This window comes from Bemisia tabaci, chromosome 5, assembly GCF_918797505.1.
Source record: "Bemisia tabaci chromosome 5, PGI_BMITA_v3".
In the NCBI taxonomy this organism is placed as follows: domain Eukaryota; kingdom Metazoa; phylum Arthropoda; class Insecta; order Hemiptera; family Aleyrodidae; genus Bemisia; species Bemisia tabaci.
Window position 1 is genome coordinate 7,620,183 of NC_092797.1, and position 21,325 is coordinate 7,641,507.

Genomic DNA, 21,325 nt, shown 5'->3' on the forward strand with positions numbered 1-21,325 from the left:
TCTTGATTCAATCGGATTTTTGCTTGAATCAAAACGAAATCCGCTTAAATAAAGAGGCTTGGTTCTTGATTTAAGCTAGATTCTGATTGAATCAAGATTACTTTTTCTTGTCGATGTTTTTAAGAGTCTGGGCTCTAGATCCAATGTGTGGTTTTTTTTTCAGCGCATGTCTCAATTTACTCAGTTTCGATACAATTTTGTGATACCACTATTCGAACGCCACGACAGTCATTTTGTATAACCTCCTAATTGAAGGCGAATATCTGTTCCGCGCAGTTATTACTCCTGAACGCTCGCTCACATTTCTTCTAATACATTGTTTTCCCTCCATTTAAACCTACAGAAATGAATCGATTCTTTGAGTGGGCAGGTGCTCCAACAAGAATCGATTATTCTACATAGATTTAAATGAAGATCAAATAATGCTGCCATCTTACTGGATCTGCCGAAGCTGTGACGGTAGCATACATTAGGTCCTCAAATGAAAGGATGATTGGATCGCATTTAGAAAAAAGAAACCAGCAGCGCGATTACAGTGTTTGCTAAATTGTACGACTTCTTCTTTTATTTCAAGGATACCTAATATGTACACAGTGTTGAAATTTACGCAATTATTTTACTTTATAATTAAAAATTTTCCGGTGGGAAGCAAACACTATTTGCTATTCTAGGAAATTTTGTAGCTGATTAAGAAGAGAAGAAGCATTTTCACAACATTATAATCGCGCTGGTTCATTTTCACTAAATGCGATTACAGTGTTTGCAAAATTGTGTGACTTCTTCTTTTATTTCAGGAATACCTAATATGCACACAGTGTTGAAATTTACACAATTATTTTACGTTATAATTAAAAATTTTCCGGTGGGAAGCAAACACTATTTGCTATTCTAGGAATTTTTGTAGCTGATTAAGAAGAGAAGCAACATTTTCACAACATTATAATCGCGCTGGTTCATTTTCACTAAATGCGATCCAATTGTAAAGTCTATATATAAACGACGACTCCAAATTGCCAGACGAAAGCAGTCTCAGACCAAAGACTGATACATACTTTACTGTCGGCGTTTACCATTTTATTCATTTTTCAAATCTAAATTACGCCGGGATTTTAATGTGCGTAATTTGAAAATTTATGAGTGTGTGCGAGGACACTTTATTACTCTGTATCTGCGTAAGCCGAAAGCAGCGCCGCTTGCCGTCGCGTCAGAGACGCTTTAAATGAGCTTTCCAGCTAATTCAGCTTTTTACAGCTCCGATGAAATATGTAATCTTTTTTAACCCGGCCCTGGCCGGCGTCTACATACTTGGTCAAATATGAAGCTCTGAGCCAGCACAATTTCATACATGACAGAGTTCGGAATCGTCCTAAAGCGGCGCAGAGTCTCATTTGCATGAAAATCCCGCCGCGGCGTCCTTTCTCTTGATAACTCTTTAAATTATTCAAGCCCCTTTACAGTGTAAATTGTACCTTTTATTCCAACAAAGGCTGATAACATTCGGCTTTATCAATCATGGCCGAACAAATATCTCATAATTCTCTCAAGTCTCGGCGTCCCCTTTTTATTATTTTTACACGTAGTACGAGAGGAAAGCTGAGACAGGTACATTTAATTTCCACGCGCTTTTTCGCCCTGTCTCCGCGCGAGGACAGAAAAATTAAATTTTAACACGCAGGGATTATTTCTTCAGGATCACTTTCGAATTAATTTTTCAGGTTTGGCTGTATCGCGTAGAAAAGGGGTGACTGTTTACGACTTTTTTGCAAAAACTCCTAACTATGCAATAAACCAGTAATTTATGTGTTACTCCTGACATCAGGAAGGATATAATGTGTCGAAATGTTGCCTTTTTTTACATGCAAGGATATTTTTAACTTAAAGCTATCCATTAGCGTTGCACTAGCTATTCGAATGGCTCCTCGTTGAAATCCCTGAAATTTTATATTGGTTATAGGACATTTCGTCAACGATTCTTTGTCCGCGCACCTGTTTTTTCCAGTAGTTTACGTCCACGCGTTTTTTCGGAAGGGGAGTTTTGGTCCACTTACCACTCAAGACCCAAAGTTAATTGGTCCACATGTAAATACAAACGACAATTGCTTACGACGTTTTTGGATGAAAATGTTTTATGTCTGGAAGAATGAGGGTTTGCTTGTTTTTTTTTTTTTTTTTTTGCCCTAACGGAGAAAAATATATAATTAAGATTTTTGGTAAAAATGAGAGAGCGTCATTTCCATGAGAGAAAATTCACTAAAACACTCTACTCCTCTTTGGTGCAACAGGACTTAATTATCTTTCAAGAAAATCCCATATTTTTATACCTGAACTGGAAAACCTTTTGATTTGCCTCAGGTAAAGGATCTCATATTTTTCCCGTGGATGATAACTTCGCTTCGGCACTGGTTTGCCGCAGCGCTTCAAGCTACTATTTCGCCACGGAGGTGTTGCACAGTATCATGTGAGATCGAAGGCACCCCAATGTATCATGATTGATGGCATCTTTGAAAAGTACGAAGTTCCCTCGCAAATTAAATCGAGTGACGACAACAAAAAGAGAGCGGTAGTCGAAAACTTACTGTCCTAGTATCTGTATTTAATAACGTTTAGTATGATTTTTAACTCCATTAGAGGAACACGTGACCTAATTGAAGGAGAAATATCCTCAAATTTACCGCCGAGAAGATTTCCTTATGAGTTAATAAAGAAAACAATGTTTTCTTAAAGAAGAAAAGATGCTTTTATAAAAAGGAAAGTCACTTACATCAAGCAGAAACCCGCTTTTGTTCACCTAGTTTATTCTTGATTCAAAATAAAATCTTGACGGCGTACTCAAGAATGTTCCTTTATCTCTCTTATCTCGACTTATTTTGCAAGAAAAGTTCCATACTCTCACAGGATGCCTGACATTCTTATACATAGTATGCGTCATGTTGGAGTGCCTTCAATTTCGTATAATACTGTACAACACCTCTATTGTGAAATAGTGAAGCGCCGTGGCACGTGGCACGCTGCGGCGCGGCCAGCCAGCCAGCACGGAACGCGCATTGGCGCCTACAAACCTAAGGGATACCTCAAACATTGCGCAATGCGTGAAGTATCTGCTTAGGTTTGTAGGCGCCAGTGCGCGTTTCGTGCTGGCAGCACGTCGCGTCGCATCACTCCGCTTTATGCTAGGGCCTATTATTTAAACTCGCGGAGTCAGCGTTTTTCAACTCATGATTTTTATATGTTTGCACACTCTGCATGGATTACTTTAATTTAAATTGATAAAAAAAAAATATATATGTATGAAAGGAAAATTTAATGTGTGTTTTGTAAATATTAAGGTGTTTCCTTGTCGTATTTAATGATTTTCAAAGCACATTAATTTTTTCGTTTATATTTTGTGCTTTTACTGTGCTGCAGCGTGGTGTGAGCGCAACCAAACGCTCAAAATAGGACGTATTTGACTCTGAAAGATCGATGTACAAATGGGCTAAAACCGAAGATTGCGTGCTTCTCGGGTTTTCCCCTCTTTTATTCATTTGTGCATAGTTTCTTTCGACACAACTACTGCTCATTGACTCATTAATATCGATACCATCGCTTGGAGAAGGTTTTACAAATATTTGCCACGTTTTAAAATGTAAATGTTTTTAAAATAAAGTAATATTTTCATTAAAAAAACGTATTTATAAGATTTATTTTTCATCGAAAATTTTAAGGATGGAAATAAAACCAAATATTCACCCCTGACAATTTAAAAAGATTGATCAAAAAAAGGAAATAACATTTCATTTAAAAAATGAGTTACCTCAACAACTCTTCCGTCTCTCTCAATTTTCTCATTTCATTATTGTCAATATAATTTTACATACGGACTAAAATATGACACTTGGACCAAGTCACTGTCGCTTATTTCACGCGTGGACGTAAACTACTGGACAAAGCAGGTGTGCGGACAAAAAATCGTTGACGGAATGCCCTGAAACCTTTACACTTAAGTAATTGTACTAGAACGCCATATGCGCCAACAGACGTTGCCCTATTTCCTTCAGTAAGCAACAAATTTCCAGGGAAAGTGTGAATATTTTCCATCAAATTCCTCACACAATTTTTGTTCGTAGTTTAACCTGAAATATCTAACAAATTAAAGGAAAACATGCATAACTTTTCTTTAAAAGAAAAAAAATAAATAAGTGTTTTATCTAGGAAAAGGTGGCAAAACTTGAATGTGCATACGGCGTTTTTTCTTAGCTAGGTAGAATTGAGCTCCGAATACCAAAGATAAAACTCTGCAGTTTTTCAATTATTCAATTTGAGCATTCTCAAACCTTGGAGTTGGGTACCGTTTGAAACGAAACCAAAATTGTGCCCATTCTTTTAGTGTAAAATGAAAAATAAAATTTTGGGCTGAAAAAGATGAAAGATGCAGGTGACTTTAAAAACATTTTTACATTACAACTTAATTTAGACGTTGATTCCGAAAAAATGCGTATCTCAGTCTCGGTGTTTCGAAATCTCCGCTACCAATCTATTTTTAAAAGGAGACCAAACGAACATCATGTCTTGAGGTTTTCACGGAATATTTTTCATAGGAAGAAAAATATCACTGAGATTTTCAAAAAATAACAGTCAGTAAATTTTTTTTAGGAAATAATGTATGGCAGGAATTCCGCTACGCCACAAACTGAGCTACGCATTTCAGCAGTTTCACCATCGATTTACACTTTTTCCGACACTGGAAAAAAAACACATTGGATCTAGAGTCCAGACTCTCAAAAACATCGACAAGAAAAAATATTCTTGATTCAATCAGATTAAAGCCTAAATCAAGAACCAAGCCTCTTAATTTGAGCGGATTTCCTTTTGATTTAAGCAAACATCTAATTGAATCAAGAGTATATTTTCTTGTCAATGTTTTCAAGAGTCTGGACTCTAGATCCAATGTTGCTTTTTTCCAGTGGAGTTAAGCAATTTCCTAAGCTAGACATCAATTTCTGTTACAGGAACGAAATCACAGGTTTAGACAAAGACGACTGGTCGCACATGTCGAGGACGCTGAGGAATCTATTCGTAGGCGAAAACAACATCGACACCCTCTCGACTACCCCGGACGAATCCCTGGCCCGACTGAAGAGCCTGACGTCACTGAATCTCGATTACAACGAGCTGACGTCACTCGACGCCACGGCCCTTCCTGCCAACCTCCAAACCCTCTCCGTGGCCTACAACCAGCTCAAGAAAGCCCCGCTCCGACTCATCGAAACGATGAAGGACCTCGTCTGGGTCTCGCTGCAGGGAAACAGCATCAAAGACATCACTCAACACACGTTCAAAACCCGGAAGAACCTCGAGAAACTGGACCTAAGCGAGAACGCCATCGAAGAGCTACCCAACAACCTATTCAACGGATCTATCACGATCCGCGACCTAAACCTAGCCTTTAACAATCTGAAGACCTTACTCCCGCAGACGTTTCGCGGTCTAAGCGTGTCTCGGCTGTACCTCCCGCGCAACCAACTGGAAAATCTCGACGATCGCGCCTTCGTAGGTATCGGCCACACCCTAGAACACCTAGACCTGGAGCACAACTTCCTAACCTCAATCCCGAAGGCGGTAACGCACCTGAAAAAGCTCAAGTTCCTCTACATGTCGTCGAACAGGATACCCAGCGTGGACGACAGCGCTTTCGACAGCTTCGCGCCGTCGTTGAAAGCCATCTCGCTGTCGGGCAACCAACTGACGAGCATCCCCAGCGGAGCCTTGAGGCCTTGCAGGAAGTTGTTACACTTGAACCTAGGTTACAACCAGATCACGGACCTCAACGAGACCAACTTCGAGGTCTGGGCTGGGCACCTGGACACGTTGGTGCTGCGCAACAACAAGATCGTCCACATACCACCGCACACTTTCCGCAACACCCCGCGACTTCGGGAACTTAGCCTTTCGTTCAATAAAATCGTAGATGTCGACATAGACGCGTTCGTCGACCTCGCAGAGTGTCTTCAGAGTTTAGAGATCAGCTTCGGGCTCTTTCAGGAAGAGTTCCCTGATCTCTTCCTCAAACCACTCACCTCTCTCTTGTGGCTGGCGCTCGACAATAACAATTTCCACACTATCAACTCGCATTCGCTACGAACATTCTCTCTCTTGCAGTATTTGAACTTGGACTCGAACCGGATATCCGCTCTCCCGAGTGGACTGTTCCATCCGGGAGTCCACGGTAATCTCCGGGATATCCGTCTCGCTTACAACCTCCTCCAGACCGTCGACTCGGAGACCTTCAGCGGATTACCCTCGGTGGAAACGATAGTTCTGTCCGGAAACCGTATCCAGACGATCAGGACGGGTGCTTTCCGCAACTTGACCGTGCTCATGAACCTAGTGCTCTCCAACAACGCGATCGCGGTTCTACAATCGGAGTCGTTCGCGAACCTCCCGAATTTACTCAAACTCGACTTGCAGAACAACGGCATCAAAGAGTTCTCGCTGTCCGCCTTCCGCAACGTGAGCAACCCGGTCGTCTCGATGAGCCTCAACGTCTCGCGCAACCAGATCTCCTTCCTGACGCACCAGAAGACCTCCGACCTCTCCGTCCACATCGGGACTCTCGACATGAGCTACAACTCCTTGATGTACGCGCCGGTCCAGTTCTTCGGCGCCCTCGCCAACTCCCTGCGGGTGATCCACCTGAGCCACAACAGCATCAGCGAGTTGGAGTCCTCGGGTTTCGTGGACCTGAAACATCTAGCCTCCCTGAGTCTCGATCGGAACCAGATCGCGAACGTCGCCAGCGATGCTTTTTTAGGACTCGATAAATTACAGATTCTGGATCTCTCGCACAATAAAATCTCGAGGCTCCAATCGTGTCAGTTCAAACTCCGTTCGTTACGTGTTTTGAGGTTAAGCAACAACATGATAAGGTCGCTAGCTCGCGATACCTTCCAGGATTCCCAGTTGGAGGTGTTGGATATGTCTTATAACTCGATGGTGGCGCTACCTAGCGGGGCGTTGGCGGCCGTCGGTCTGACTCTTCGTCAGTTGGACATGTCGCACAACGCTATCGAGCACCTGGACATGAGCATGTTCTTGGATGTTCCGCTTTTGACTCGCTTGAATGTGGCGTTCAACCGGCTCACCATCCTGCCTGATAATGTTCTTGCCTCTGTGGGGAATCTCCTGGATTTGAACTTGGGCGGGAATTTGTTGAGGTCGAACTACAAGGAGCTTTTCCACTACGTGCGGAAGCTCAGGAAGCTGGACTTATCTTCGACGGGGCTGAAGCAGGTGCCGCCCCTCCCATTGCCCGATTTGAAAGTGCTTTGTTTGTCGGATAACTTGATCAACAGCGTCCCCAGCTCGAACGTCGAGAACTTGCAACAACTCAGGTACCTGCATTTCGATAGGAATCAATTCGTCTCCGTTCCCTCGCACGTGTGGCCTGCCTTGCCCAGGCTCAAATTCCTCAACATCTCATCTAATCCCATCAAGGTGAGAAATTTGTATTTTACATAGAATATGAGGACTTATCTGTAACAATAGCGGATGTGAAAAATTAACTTTTCGAAACACATTCAAAAAACTGTTTTGGCATCGAGAAAATTTTGAGAAAATACTTTCGATGTGATCTTCGAGATCTGTACATTATGCCACAGCCAAACATATTAAATTTTTGTGTGAAGAAAACAGTTTTTTAAGCGTATTTCTAAAAGGTACTTTTTCACATCCGCCATTGTTACATTTAAGGCCTCATATGTACCAGCATGTTGGTAGCGAACCCAGGGTGGCATGAAATGTAAGAAAGAAATGAAAGATTGGAAATTCCAGTGAAATATTTTGAGACATCACGAGTCTGTGAAATATTTCATATTTTTCAGGGGCTAGAGTATGCAACCCGCACTCAAACACACAAAAATAGTAGAAAGTCATTTTTACATTGTGTGAAACATGAAAAGGAACCGGTATTTTTCAACATCAATATTTCACGTGAAATTTCAAGATTTTATTTTTCATGAAATTTTTCCTCCCTGGGTGCGGTATTTCAGAATTTTTCTCCCTCTTCTTTTGAAGAAAATAACTTAGTTGTCTCTCGGTTAAATAAAATTTGAGTAAAAATTTTGAAACCCCCACTGGAAAACAAAAATGCGAGGCTCAAGCATGATAAATGAAATTGCCGCCAAGATTTTTTTTTAAATCTTAATTTAGGCTGAATTTCTCCCTTTACGAAGAAAAAAAAATCGGCCTAAGCGAAAAAATTCTTAAATTAAGCGATATCATTCTTGTTTCAAGAAAAAATATTTCTTGGTGGGAAATTTAAGATTTTTTCCGTGCAGTGGTCGGAAAATAAAGTACGTGGAAAATGATTAATTCATTTTTTTAGGGGAAAAAATGAGCTTAGGGTAAAGCGTAAAAAGGAATCGTTGCGGCGGATTTCATTGTTGAAGTTATTCTCTGAAAGATCCGTAGAAACAATAATTGATTTTAGAAAATTCAAGTCCAGAAAGCCCAGACGAAAGAAGTTATTCCCGGAGAGTTTTGTCTGTTTTCGCCGACGTTGGCCGACTAAAGCCGTGCTAAGGAAAAACGCCATATGAACCTTCAGGCGTTGCCAAATTTCCTTTAATAAAACACGAATTTCCTGGTAAACTTATTAATGCATTTCTCCCCATTTTTCAGATTATTTTGAACGCAATTTCACCTAAAGTTTATGAAAACATCAAGGAAAAATATTCATAACTTTCCTCAAAAATAAGCATTTTATCTTAGGAGATTTGGCAACTCTCGAATGTCCATACGGCGTTTTTCCTTAGCACGGCAGAAATGGTAGAAATAAATTTGGAGATCAACGCCGACCACCCGGACGGATTTTTGACTTGAAAGCTGGTATCTGCCTACATAATTAATGGACGGAGCCATCTCATTAATTCGTCGGTCATTTAGTCGGGAGGTTTATTTATGTTGGCGGGCAAATAGTTCGATTGAAATGCACAACAAACGCCGAGAGCACGCTGATTGAGTGTTGGCCGTTTTGCGATGGATGCCCCCAATGCCCCCTCTGCCGCTCGTTCGTAGAGTGTAAATTTACATTTTTACCTCCTCTCAGCTATTAAGCTCAGTCATCGGTCAAATTAAAAAATATACCACTGAACCAACGGTAAACAAGATGGGTCAATAACATTTTTAAACTCACTTGCAAGTAAAAATACTAAACATGTCAACATTCTCCCCTTACAATCGACCATATTTTACTATATTGCCCGAAACCAATATGCTACACGCATCAAAATTCAAAATTATCTCCCGAAATACAGCCAACCTTTAAACTACGATAACCCAAAAGCGACTACCATTATAAAACTGTTTAAGCAACAACATCTCAAAAGTTGATATGTTCCCCTAGACACTGACGTGAATAGCCATACCTAGTTGCTGATCGTTGTATTGAATATCGTTAAATATTAATATAATATAATATTTTTAAGTTCAAGTGAGTCTAAAAATTGTATTGATCATTTATCTTGTGCGGGTCTCCAAACGAATCCTATCGCAGCTGCGACGGATAGAGGCTTTGGGAATGGTTGCTGAGTTGACCGCGTTAGGTAGAAAGGAACCAAGCCACATCAGCTACTGCTAAATTTAATTGGGCAATGCAATTTTTTACCTTGAAACGATTGTGCGGATTTTTGTGCGAATTTCAGCGGGTTTCTTGCCAAACACGAAGCAAATTCATTGAACTTTTTAAAAAAATTCCGCACAAACGTTTTCTTGTAAAAAATTGAATTGCTCCGTTAAATTTGGCAATAGCTGATGTGGCTTGGTTCCTTTCTACTTAACGCGGTCTAAGTATAAATTTGGGTATGGAGGTGGATAGATAGTTAATTCAATACGACGATCAGCAACTATGGCTATTCACGTCAGTGTCTAGGAAAACATATCAACTTTAGAGATGTTATTGCTTAAAAAGTTTTCTAACGGTAGTCACTTTTGGGTTATCGGAGTTAATTTCGGGAGATAATTTTGAATTTTGATGTATGCAGCATATTGGTTTTGGGCAACATAGTAAAATATGGTCGGTTGTAAGAGGAGAATGTTGACAGAAAGAGCAAAGTGGAAGTGGAGATTTTGGAATTAAATGTGAATGAGGATTCTTCCATTTAAATCCAGTAAAAATATCGATTAAAGGAGAATCAAGCTGCCTCACCAAGAATCGATTGTTTTACATGCATTTGAAACGAAAAAAATAAGAATTACCACTGGTGGTCCGTTTGTCAAGTTGTAGTCCAACAATTGGATCGAATTTAACAAAAAGGAACCAGCGCAATTGCAGTGTTTTCAAAATTGTGCAGCTTCTTATTTGGACGTATTTCTACCAAACAGACCTATGTGGAGGTGAGAAAGATGGGGTGTGCTCGTCGAAGCTGCATAAGAAGCAATGTAAAAGTGGGCGTGATTCCTTTTGAAGAATTGGAAAAGCGGGATTTTACATTTTATCAAAGAGACCTATGTGCCAACTGAATGCGAGATGCATGAGCCGCGGGCATGGCAAGAGAGCCTTGTGCACAGGGCTCATGAGTTACAGCGCCCCGACGACGAGCTCCCTCTCGTTCGAGTGCGCACTATCATTGCCGCTGACGTCACTGGCGCTTTATTATTCCCATTCACTCATACGGCCAGAGAACTAACGAGCACACCCCATAATTCTCACCTCCACATAGGTCTGTTACGTAGAAATACGTCCATTTTCTTTTAAAAATACTCAGTTTATGTACAGTACTAAAATTTACACAATTACTTTCCTTGAAAATCAACCATTTTTTGGTAGGCAGCCAAAACTATTCGATACTCTCGGAATTTTTCAGATCATTATGAGGAAACAACATTTTTACAACACTGTGATCGCCCTGGTTCCTTTTTGCTAAATGCGATCCAATTTGTTCTACCAATCAAAAACAGAAATAAAGATTCATTTTGATTACGGCAGATAAAACTTCCGATTTTGCTCCTCGATTCCAATTGTGACTGATCTGAATTCTGTTCCAGATTTTGAGCAAGGATAGCTTTTCGAGCTTACACAAATTAGAATCGCTCGATATCCAGGACCTGCCGCGGCTGGAACGATTCGACTCAGATGCTCTTGCCCGCAACTACGTCTTGCGGTCCATTAGCGTACAAACATGGCCTCACATTGAAAAATACAGGTATAATGCGATTTTTCACACTTCACGTTTTGTACAAATTTGAACTTCAAGGTGATCGGGTGGCATTTCCAGAAGCAATTTTTTTTGTTTCCGTATAATAGAGTCAGTGCAGAGAAATTCGGGCTACTCGTCTTGTCTGTAAAATGAGCCAAAGATGTCGAATCTCTTTCGTGAAATGATATTCAGTCGGTGTTTACAGAAACATTAGGGTACATGACCCTCACCCTCAGAAGCCGAAGACACTTTTTTATACGCAAAGTCTCGAGTCGGGTTGTCACACAACAAAAACAATATAGGAAAATAGAGCAAGAAAAATGATGCGAGTTGATGACGGCGCAGAGATACAACTATTCGTACTTGACGAATGTCTGTGTTGCGTCTGCAAAATTGAAGGCGCTATGGCGCGAGGCGTAAACTCGCAAAGCTCCACTCTATGCTATTATTCTGCAAATAAGATGTCGCGTCGCCTCAAAAATGCTCGAAAGTCTCTCCTGTAAATTTTAAAAGCAATGAGTCAATCAGTTTATTGATGTCAAATTTATCGATCTAATTGTGTGATTCCAAATTTTAATTAATCTAATTGTGTATTTCCAAATTTTCAAATTTTTCAGGTTTCGATTGGGGCTCATTATTTCAAGTGTGCCCTCGCTGAGGTCTCTCTCGGTGAAAGTGTTAGAGGCTCATCTGAACGATCAGTTATTGGGGTCATCTCCGTCCTTCTTGACGGAGCTAAAAATTACTGGGTCTTCCTTGAAAAAATTGGAACCAAGAGCCCTCAGTAAGTTCAGCTCAACTTTAAACACACATATTCAATTATTCAAGTATAAGAATTAGTGAATCTTACGGAAATACCTAAAAGAATCCAATTAAGTATTATATTTTTCAGTTGATCATGAAAATCACAAGAGACTAATAATAATCATAAGAGACAACACTAAAAATCCAATGATTTTTTCACATTGAATATTTATGGAAGTTTGATGCTGATACGTATTAAGTTATTTTACAGCAAAGAATTTCCTGAAAATGGAATAAATCTTACAAAACCCATGTTTTCACTACTAAAAAATGCGCACGAAAAAAATTTTCTATTGCCTAAATATTCCTTGTTTTCCTATCCTAAATTCTTTTCGTCCACAACTTATTTTATTAATTCAATTTTTAACCAATTTCAGAAATTACCTCTGGCGAATAAGGGTGACATTAAATTAACTGCTCTTGTTGTTCACGTCCCCGCAGTCACAGAATCTTCAGCCCTAAATCGTTTCTCGTAAAGAGACAATGAAAGTCTGAAGTACAAACTGTTTAAAGAACAATAAAAGCTACCTGTGCCAGGTAACGAGTTCAAACGAGGGAAAAAATATTTTGATGTGGGCGAACCAACAGATATTTGAAGACGTTGTGGATTTTCAGATTTAATGAGACTCTATGTTTATCCCACTTGAAGGCTATCTATTTCAGGAGTGGAAAGGAATTTGTATTTATTCTTTTACTGAAGCATCTACCTTTGAAGGAAGAATATCCAAGATTTTTCACGTCTCTTGTCGCAATGTAAACCTTCCTCCAGAAAAGTTTGTCGGGAAAAGGACTCGCGTAGGAATCCAGGGAGGACTAATGTTTTATTTATAATTGTCCTTAAACAAACTCTGTTAGCGATTAATATTTCGGGTGGTTGATCGTATGATTGTCTGCTTACATTCCAGCTGGACTCGTTAGAAGTCGTGCGCTGACGATACGAATACACGAAACGCAGATTGAAGACTTGCCGCCAGGACTCTTCGCATCCTTAGTACAAATTCCCGTCCTGTCCTTAGATTTAGTCAATAACCGGCTCAGCTCACTCAGCCCCGCCTCGCTCTACTCGAACGCGACGAGTTGGGAAAGCATCGGGACCAAACTTCTAACAGGTAATCTACTCTCTCGAGATTTTATTTTTACATCTTCTCTACCGGGAATCAGGGTTGCAATTTTCCCCGAAAAATAAAGTCTTGAAATTTCATGTGAAATGTCTCCTGAAATTTTAGAAAAATATTGTAGGTATTGAAAAATATTTTTCGAAATTAAATGTTACATTCAATAATTGTGCAAATCGCCTTTGAGGTGTTTTCGTGCACTGAAAAAAAAAACACATTGGATCTAGAGACCAGACTCTTGAAAACATCGACAAGAAAAAATACTCTCGATTCAATCAGATTTTTGCTTAAATCGAAAGGAAATCCGCTCAAATTAAGAGGCTTGGTTCTTGATCTAAGCAAAAATCCGATTGAATCAAGAGTATTTTTTCGTGTCGATGTTTTTAAGAATCTGGACTCTAGATCCGATTTGTTTTTTTTTTTGAGTGGTCGAATCAGGGTTGCAATTTTCCGTGAAAAATAAAATCTTGAAATTTCATGTGAAATGTCTCGTGAAATATCAGAAAAATATTATAGGTATTGAAAAATATTTGTCGAAATTAAATGCTAAATTCAATGAACGGCAAATCGCTTTTGATGTGTTTTAGTGCGTATAACATACCCAGCTCCTGAATTCATGGCTTTCGTACTTTTCAAAATTTTGTAAAATTTCATGAAATATTTCACGGAAATTTCCAATTTTTCATATTTTTCATTTCACTCGTGCAACTCTACCCTGGGCCGGACTTACCATGCAGAAAATAGTACTCGCGGCTGTATTGCTGAACACCAACACAATAGGAAAATGTAGTGCTCTTTTTTATGTAGTTGAAAATAAAATTCGCCGATGTTTAATCATCCGAACGATCTCTAAGAGTTTTTCGTACGATTGGTGGCAATTCAACAGAGAACAAAGGCTCCTTTCCATATTATTTCCCGTTCAGCGGGCCGATTATTAAAATTGATAGACAAAGCTATAGACAAAGAAGACATAGGGAGTATGAAGCGATCCTATTGGTTGAAATGGGTGGTTTCTTTAGACTAAAGGAGAAAATGATCGACTAACTATCGGGTCTCTCGTGGGTTGCCGTTATTTAGTCTATTACCTACCTCCTTTGTCCATTGCAACCACCCGCCTTTATCAATAAGATCCCTCCATATCTCTTTCGTCTTCTTTGTCTAGCTTTGTCTATCAATTTCAATAATCGGCTCGCAGGGGTTACCGAGCCCACTTTCTCAAACTTCATTTTTGCTCTTACGACTCTTCGCTATCGAGGCAGTAATGGACAGACGAGGTGAGTAATAAAACTGGACGTATTTTTATCAAACAGAACTAAGCGCCCTAGGGTGAGGAAAGAAAAGGGGGGCTTGGATTGGCGGAGTTGCGGAACGCGATGCTCGTTCCGTTCTATACTCGCAATGCTTTTCCAAGGCGCTTAGTTCCGTTTGACAGAACGCGCTATCCGGGATTCTAAAATCAGGGTGTCTGCAGGTCTGGAAAACCGGGAAAACCGGGAAAAATCAGGGAATTTGATCACTGTCTGGAAAACCGGGAAAAGTCAGGGAATTCAATCGAAAACCGGTGAAAGTCAGGGAATTTTCGCAATTCGAACATTTCGCGGCTATTTTTGCTCGTCACTGCCGAATTGGCCGAGTAGCGCGCTTGCGTGGCTGATAAGGTAAACTGCTCTGTTCAACCAGTTTGCAACACAGCCGCTAGGTTCACTAATGTGTGTTCGCTAACTTTAAAGATCGAATCGATCTGCCCTATTTAATTTATCTACTTAATTCATGCCAAAAGGCAAGATAGACTAAATAGATTTGAATGAAGTTAACTTGCTAACAGCAGAAAATTACAGTAAATAATGATAGGAAACTAAGTTTTGAGCAGATGGTTAATCAATTTTTTCAATAAGTTAGGAAATTTAATGAAAGTGTTAGAATTTTAGTTTTTCTTTAACTGAGTAAAGAAATATTTAATGTCAACTGCATTTTGCGTGAAATTTTTCTGGTTCTTAAATCATCATGTTCACAACTGGTGCATCCACCTTGTAGAAATATTATTGGTGGATTATATTCTAACGAGCCAACGCTTGTTGAGTATAAGACAAATTCAATACCAACAATAGGTTCTGGAATCCACTAAATGAATTGACCTTAAAAAAAAAAAAAAAAAAAAAAAAAAAAAAAAAAAAAAAAAAACCCGAATCAAGGAAATTTATCTAAAATCGAGAAGAGACTCGTATTTCCTCTTGATTATAGCAAAATCTACCTGAGTTAGGGCACATTTACAACTCTTGTTTTATATTTTAAGAAAAAGAGACTTGTTTTTTCAGGACACTAAGTAATATGCCAATATTTATGAAACCACCAGGGTGAACTATAGTTTGAATTTTCAAAAGTATACGAGGCAATATGTCACAAAGAGAGCGTAATAGAGCTTAAAAATTAAATTTTGGAGGTGAATTTTAGTCTTGAGTATACCATTTTGGAATTAGCTTTATTTTGAGTATTTAGGATCTCGTTCCTTTCAAAAGTATTACTCAACTCCTTCCAACGCCATGGTATTTCAGAATATGACTTTACGGGGTCATTCCTAAGGATAGTTTTTTTTTTATATTTTCTAACTAGTTCATCGTATGGCTAAACCCAAAAAGTCAGGGAATTTTGTCATTTTTTGTCATGGAAAACCTGGAATTGTCAGGAAATTTCATTTTGAAAATCTTGTAGACACCCTATAAAATCCTCAAAAGGAACTCAAATTGGCGCTTAGTTCCGTTTAACAGAAATACGTCCAACTAACTAACGGCAACCCAAAGTTAGTCCATCTTTTCCTCTGAGTCTGTGACAGCCACCCTACCAATAGGATCGCTCTATTTTCTCTCTGTCTTCTTTGTCTATCGCTTTGTCTACCAAGTTCAATAATCAGCCCTTCGAAGGAGGTATCACTCGTTCATCGGAAACCCAAAGTTAGTCCATCTTTTAATCTAAGTCTGTGACATCCACCCAACCAATAGAATCACTCTATTTTCCCCCCGTCTTCTTTGTCTATCGCTTTGTCAACCAAGTTCAATAATCAGCCCTTCGAAGGAGGTATCACTCGTTCATCAACAACCCACAGTAATTCCATCTTTTCCGCCGAGTCTTCGATAGCTACCTAACCAATAGGATCGCTCTATTTTCTCTATTTTTTCTTCTTTGTCTATCGCTTTGTCTACCAAGTTCAATAATCAGCCCTTCGAAGGAGGTATCGCTCGTTCATCGACGCGGGAAACACCGTGCGAGACAGGAATCCAAAGACAGGTGTATTAAAAGCTTTAATTGACTCGACAAGCGCGACGGAGCATCAATTATTCAGGGGTGTGTGCGGAGCTGCAATCCCATGCAGCGCGCGGGAGAACTACCGCGAGTAGGAAAAACCACGTATGAACATTGGTTTTTCATTTGAGTTGTGCGGTTCTGAATCGGGACGGCAGAAAAGCCGTCGCAGCGAGAATAGCGTTTGCTCAAAACTGTTTAAAGATATCCGAGCGCTGATATCGGAGGTATCCGTGCGCGGTGCTAACAGCGCCGAATTGCCGGGCGTATGATTGTGTTGAGTGTGGCTTATGAAAGCGGTGCATTATTCATCCTCATGCGAGCCGCGCCGTTGTCAGATCGCTTACGTGGGGAGAAAAGGATTAAAAATTGATTTTTTCCCGTAATTTGCCACAAAATTTTGTTTGATTAATAGAAATTTTTCTGGTTTTTTTATTTTTTTTTTAGTGAAAGAAATTATTTTTCACTTTATAAAGTTTTTTTCTCTCCTTTTTTAGGTTTCAGGACATTAAGTCAACGCTTTTTTGTCCGCGCACCTGTTTTGTCTTGTAGTTTACGTCCACACGTAAAAGAGGCAATAGAGAAAAATATAAATGCTTGGGAGATCATTAAGTTTGACACGGAAGCACCTTAATATTTACAAATCACACATTATATTTTCCTTTAATACATATACATTTAAATGAGAATAATTCGTGTAGAATGTGCTCACATTTCAAAATCATGAGTTGAAAACCGCTGACTTCGCGAGTTTAAATATTAGAGCCAAAATAAAGAGTGGAGCGTCGCGCGGCGTGCTGCCACTGGCGCCTACAAACCTAACAGGAATACTTCACGCATTGCGCAATGCGTGAAGTATCCCTGTTAGGTTCGTAGGCGCCAATGCCCGTGTCGCGCCACGCCGCTTGCTTCAAGCAACTATTTCGCAACAGAGGTGTTGCACAGTATCACACAAAATTGAAGGTCCTCCAAAGCTCTAAAAGGACTTTTAGAGCTATTCTGCAGATCTTAAAGATGATGACTCACAATATCCGAAACGACCTTAAGATCTTGTGAAGATAAGAAATGTTTTCCAGGTTATCCGAACGAAATACCCTGAGAATACCTTTGAACCGACAAAAAAAATTCCTTGAATTATTACTGAAAATCTGCAACGTCACAAATCGCAATGCAGGTTTTTGTAGTTCTATATCATCTAATATCAACATGTTGGTTGAAATCTCCAATAATTCGATCAAAAATAACTGCACAAGAACTTTAAAGAAACAGTCGCTTTTGAGCCGGAACGAGTGAGAGCGAGAGGAATTTCCTGCAATAGTATGAAATAAAAAGTTCCTTCAATTTTGTGGCTATGCAATTTTAGTCACGTAGGAGTTAGAATAGTCGCATCAGGCATTTGATTATTTTCCCGCACGACGCTCGACTAATAAAGGACCCTGGTAAAAATTGGCGATAGGAGCTGCGTTTCAAAATACCATGGGAGTTCTAATAGCCGACTGAAGAAGGCGATAGGAAATCATATAGCTGGCTGTAGAAAGTGGAAAAAATTATACGGCCGGGCTACACGAAGCGATAAAAAATTATACAGCCGGGCTATAGTTCCTATCGCCGGGCTTTACGCTTTATCGCCTGGATATTGCTTTTTCGCCATCGGCTATAAAAGGCTATAAGAAATTCTGTAGAAATGCGTGTGCTTTGGAAATCCTTAAGTTTGTACGGAATCACCTTAATATTTACAAAACGCACATTATATTTTCCTTTACTACATATTTTTTTTTTTCATCAATGAAAATGAGAATAATCCATACAGAGGGTGCAAACATTTCAAAGTCATTAGTTGAAAAACGCTAACTCCACGAGATTAAATATTAGAGCCCAACACAAAGCGGAGCGGCGGCGCACTGGCGCCTTCAAACCTAACAGAGATACTTCACGCATTGCGCAATGCGTGAAGTATCCCTGTTAGGTTTGAAGGCGCCAATGCGCGTTTCGCGCTTGCTGCCCGTGGATTTACCCTCACCTCATCTCTCAATAATTATTTAAATTATATTCAATTGACATGGGTGTTTGGAAAATGCTCTCATGACGAAGTAGGCCTGCTGCAAACTTCGGCTACAAAAAAATACAATTAAAAATGGGACTTCAAAGAGCACTGATGAATAAAATGTAGGGTAGAGATAAATTATTTATCAGTAAAAAATTTAGATTTTTAAAGAAGGTGCAACTGAAAAAATGTAAAAACGGAAGTTCACTTTATGATGTTCACGTCAATATTCAGTCTGAATATACGATATCTCTAAAATCCTAATCTACAGGGAGTTCGAAGTCATAATTCTTACAGAGATGCAAAGATTTCCTCTCCATCCTATTTTTCAAATCGACCTTCTTATTTTAAAATCCTCTTTCCTAAACTTCTTCAAGTAATAAATACTGTCTTCTTTTCTTGTCATGCTCTTTGGCTTAACATTGCCATGGTTCACCCTGAGCCACGTAAATGTATGCCGTTTTCACCGCAATTTTCCGCAAAACACGCAATTTCCACGCAAATTTTGGCACCCCTAAATCTTGGACTTTAATTAAGAAAAGTTAATTTCAGCTCGAATTGAAAAATATCCGGATACACCTTTCGATTCGAATACATATTAAAATATATTTACCTCTCCAGCGATATTTCAGCATGCATAAACCTGATTTTACATTATGATAGTATGTCACGGAGATACTTCTCTCCAATACAAAATGACACTCATAACTCTAATTCCGAGCATGTCGTCATCCCCTCTCCGAATTTCGCTTGAGGCATTCGAAATCGTTCGGCCATTGATAACATCGGATACTTTCATAAATCTTGAGTCGGACATACGCGTGCGTAAGGGAGGGGGGGGGGGGGGTGAAGGCGGCAGCGTTTGTCTGGCTACAGATTGGCTTCAGACGGAAAGGGTGTTGGACGCCAAAACGGGTCGAAATGAAGTGAGCAAATGAAAAAAAGGGAAGAAAAACGAGCAGAAAAATACAGTTTATAGGGAGAGATAATATTGAAAGCTGTTAAGATCGGGACACTCGGATATTGGAGACCGCGGTGGCAAAAAATATCGTGTGCCAGCTAAGGAGCTTAAGCACTGTTGCTAGATTAGCCAAAACGAGCATTTCTTCGAGTGGACCGCATTTGGCATTGAGAAACTACTACTTCTGGCTCACTTCAGAAACAGCATTTGTGCTGTTAGGTTCGCCAAGCAGGTGAGTTTTTTTTCACGGATGAGCCAGAAAAAGTAGCTCCTTAATTCAATATGTAGTTCAATTGGATTAAATTTTGCAATTAGGAACTATAATTCGTCACCTTCCAGGCAAAGTATCACAAGCGCCCTGCGACGTTTAAAAATTTCCGCCGCCATTTTATTTCTTTACTGAGAAATTGTTGGTTGAATCTTTATCGGCAGCACAAAGAAAATTCAGTGAAATTTTCGGACAGCTTCGTTGAACAATTTCTCTGTAAAAAAATAAAATGGCGGCGGAAATTTTTAAACGTCGCATGGCGCTTGTGATACTTTGCCTGGAAGGTGACGAATTGCTGACTCATGCGTAAAAACACTCGCGTGCGCAGGGAAACTAATGGTACATACGTTGTTTCTGAACTGAGCCAGGAATTGTAGTTCCAAATTGCAAAATTCATTCCAACTGAAGTTCTTTATCAAATCGACTGTCTGAGGGGAAAATGGCCCTTGAATGCGAAGTAGGGATCCAAGTAGGAACTTTCCCATTCCCGGAAATTCCCTTGTAAAATCCATTTTCCTGAGATTTAGGGAGAAGCACACACACATGCGAACCCTAATTACGGTACCATGTCGGTGTGTGAAACACAGTGTGCTCCTAGGAACAACTATAATCTACTCGAGTTAACCCTCTATGGCATGCATTAATTTTGGATCTCAGATTCTGGGGGACAGTGTCTGAAATTTTGAAGTAGGAACATTATACGTGTCAGAACGCCTAGATTCATACCTTGCCTTGTGACCCATCGCAGCACTAATGCATCACTTTAGAAAATGGACGTATTAATGCTTAAAAAAACTGGAGACGTGAAAGAAAGATCGTTTGAGCTGGATGAAAAACAATGTTAAAGTAGGCGTGATTCCTCTCGGGAAAATAGACAAGTGGGATTAAGCTCCAAACTAAGCTAACTCATGAGCCGTGGGCATGTGACAAGAGCGTTGTGGACAGGGCTCATGAATTAAAAGCTTAGATCCGTGGGTCGTCGTTGTCGCAGCTGACGTCACTGGCGCTATATAATTCCCATTCATTCTTACAGCCCTCGATTAAGGAAACAAGCACACTCCTTCTTTTCCACCCGTCTCTGCCCTATCTGTGTTATATATCGATTTTCGATTCTTGTCATGCCGACATGAACAGCAATCAGGCTGCTGGTTCTTTTTGGCATAAATACGTCCAAGTACAGTGCTGCCGTGCTGAGGAAAAACGCCATATGAACCTTCAGGCGTTGCCAAATTTCCTCTGGCAAATCACAAATTTTCAGGAAATTTTTTTAATATTTTCCCGCCAATTTATCAGATAATTTTCTTTGTAATTTGATCTTAAGTGTCTTAAAATTTCAAGGAAAAATATTCATAATTTTCCTCAAAAATAAACATTTTACCCAAGGAAATTCGGCAACTCTCGAGTGTTCATACGGCGTTCTTCCTTAGCACGGCAGAGTTGGTTGGCTCTTAATCGGAGCACGATCCTGTATCACGCGTAACTAATTCGTCGCTGAGCAAGACTGCCTTGCCAAGGAAAAACGCCGTAAGAGCCTTCAGGCGTTGCTAAATTTTCTCTAGCGAATCACTCATTTTCAGGAAAATTTTAAATGTTTTTCTGTCAATTTCTCAGATAATTTAGTTCGCAATTTCACCTAAAGTTCCCGAAAATTTCAAGGAAAAA

The 21,325-nt window shown here is 39.8% G+C and overlaps 1 protein-coding gene across 1 annotated transcript in view; it reads left to right on the top strand.

Annotated features, from left to right (window-relative positions):
- The window catches only part of LOC109034892 (uncharacterized), a 455,198-nt gene that overhangs the window by 419,477 nt on the left and 14,396 nt on the right, over positions 1-21,325 (top strand). The window contains exons 9-12 of the mRNA XM_019048289.2: positions 4,989-7,473; positions 11,023-11,180; positions 11,792-11,958; positions 12,884-13,087. Of these exons, the coding sequence (XP_018903834.2) occupies positions 4,989-7,473; positions 11,023-11,180; positions 11,792-11,958; positions 12,884-13,087 (3,014 nt within the window). The remainder of the gene's footprint in view (positions 1-4,988; positions 7,474-11,022; positions 11,181-11,791; positions 11,959-12,883; positions 13,088-21,325) is intronic.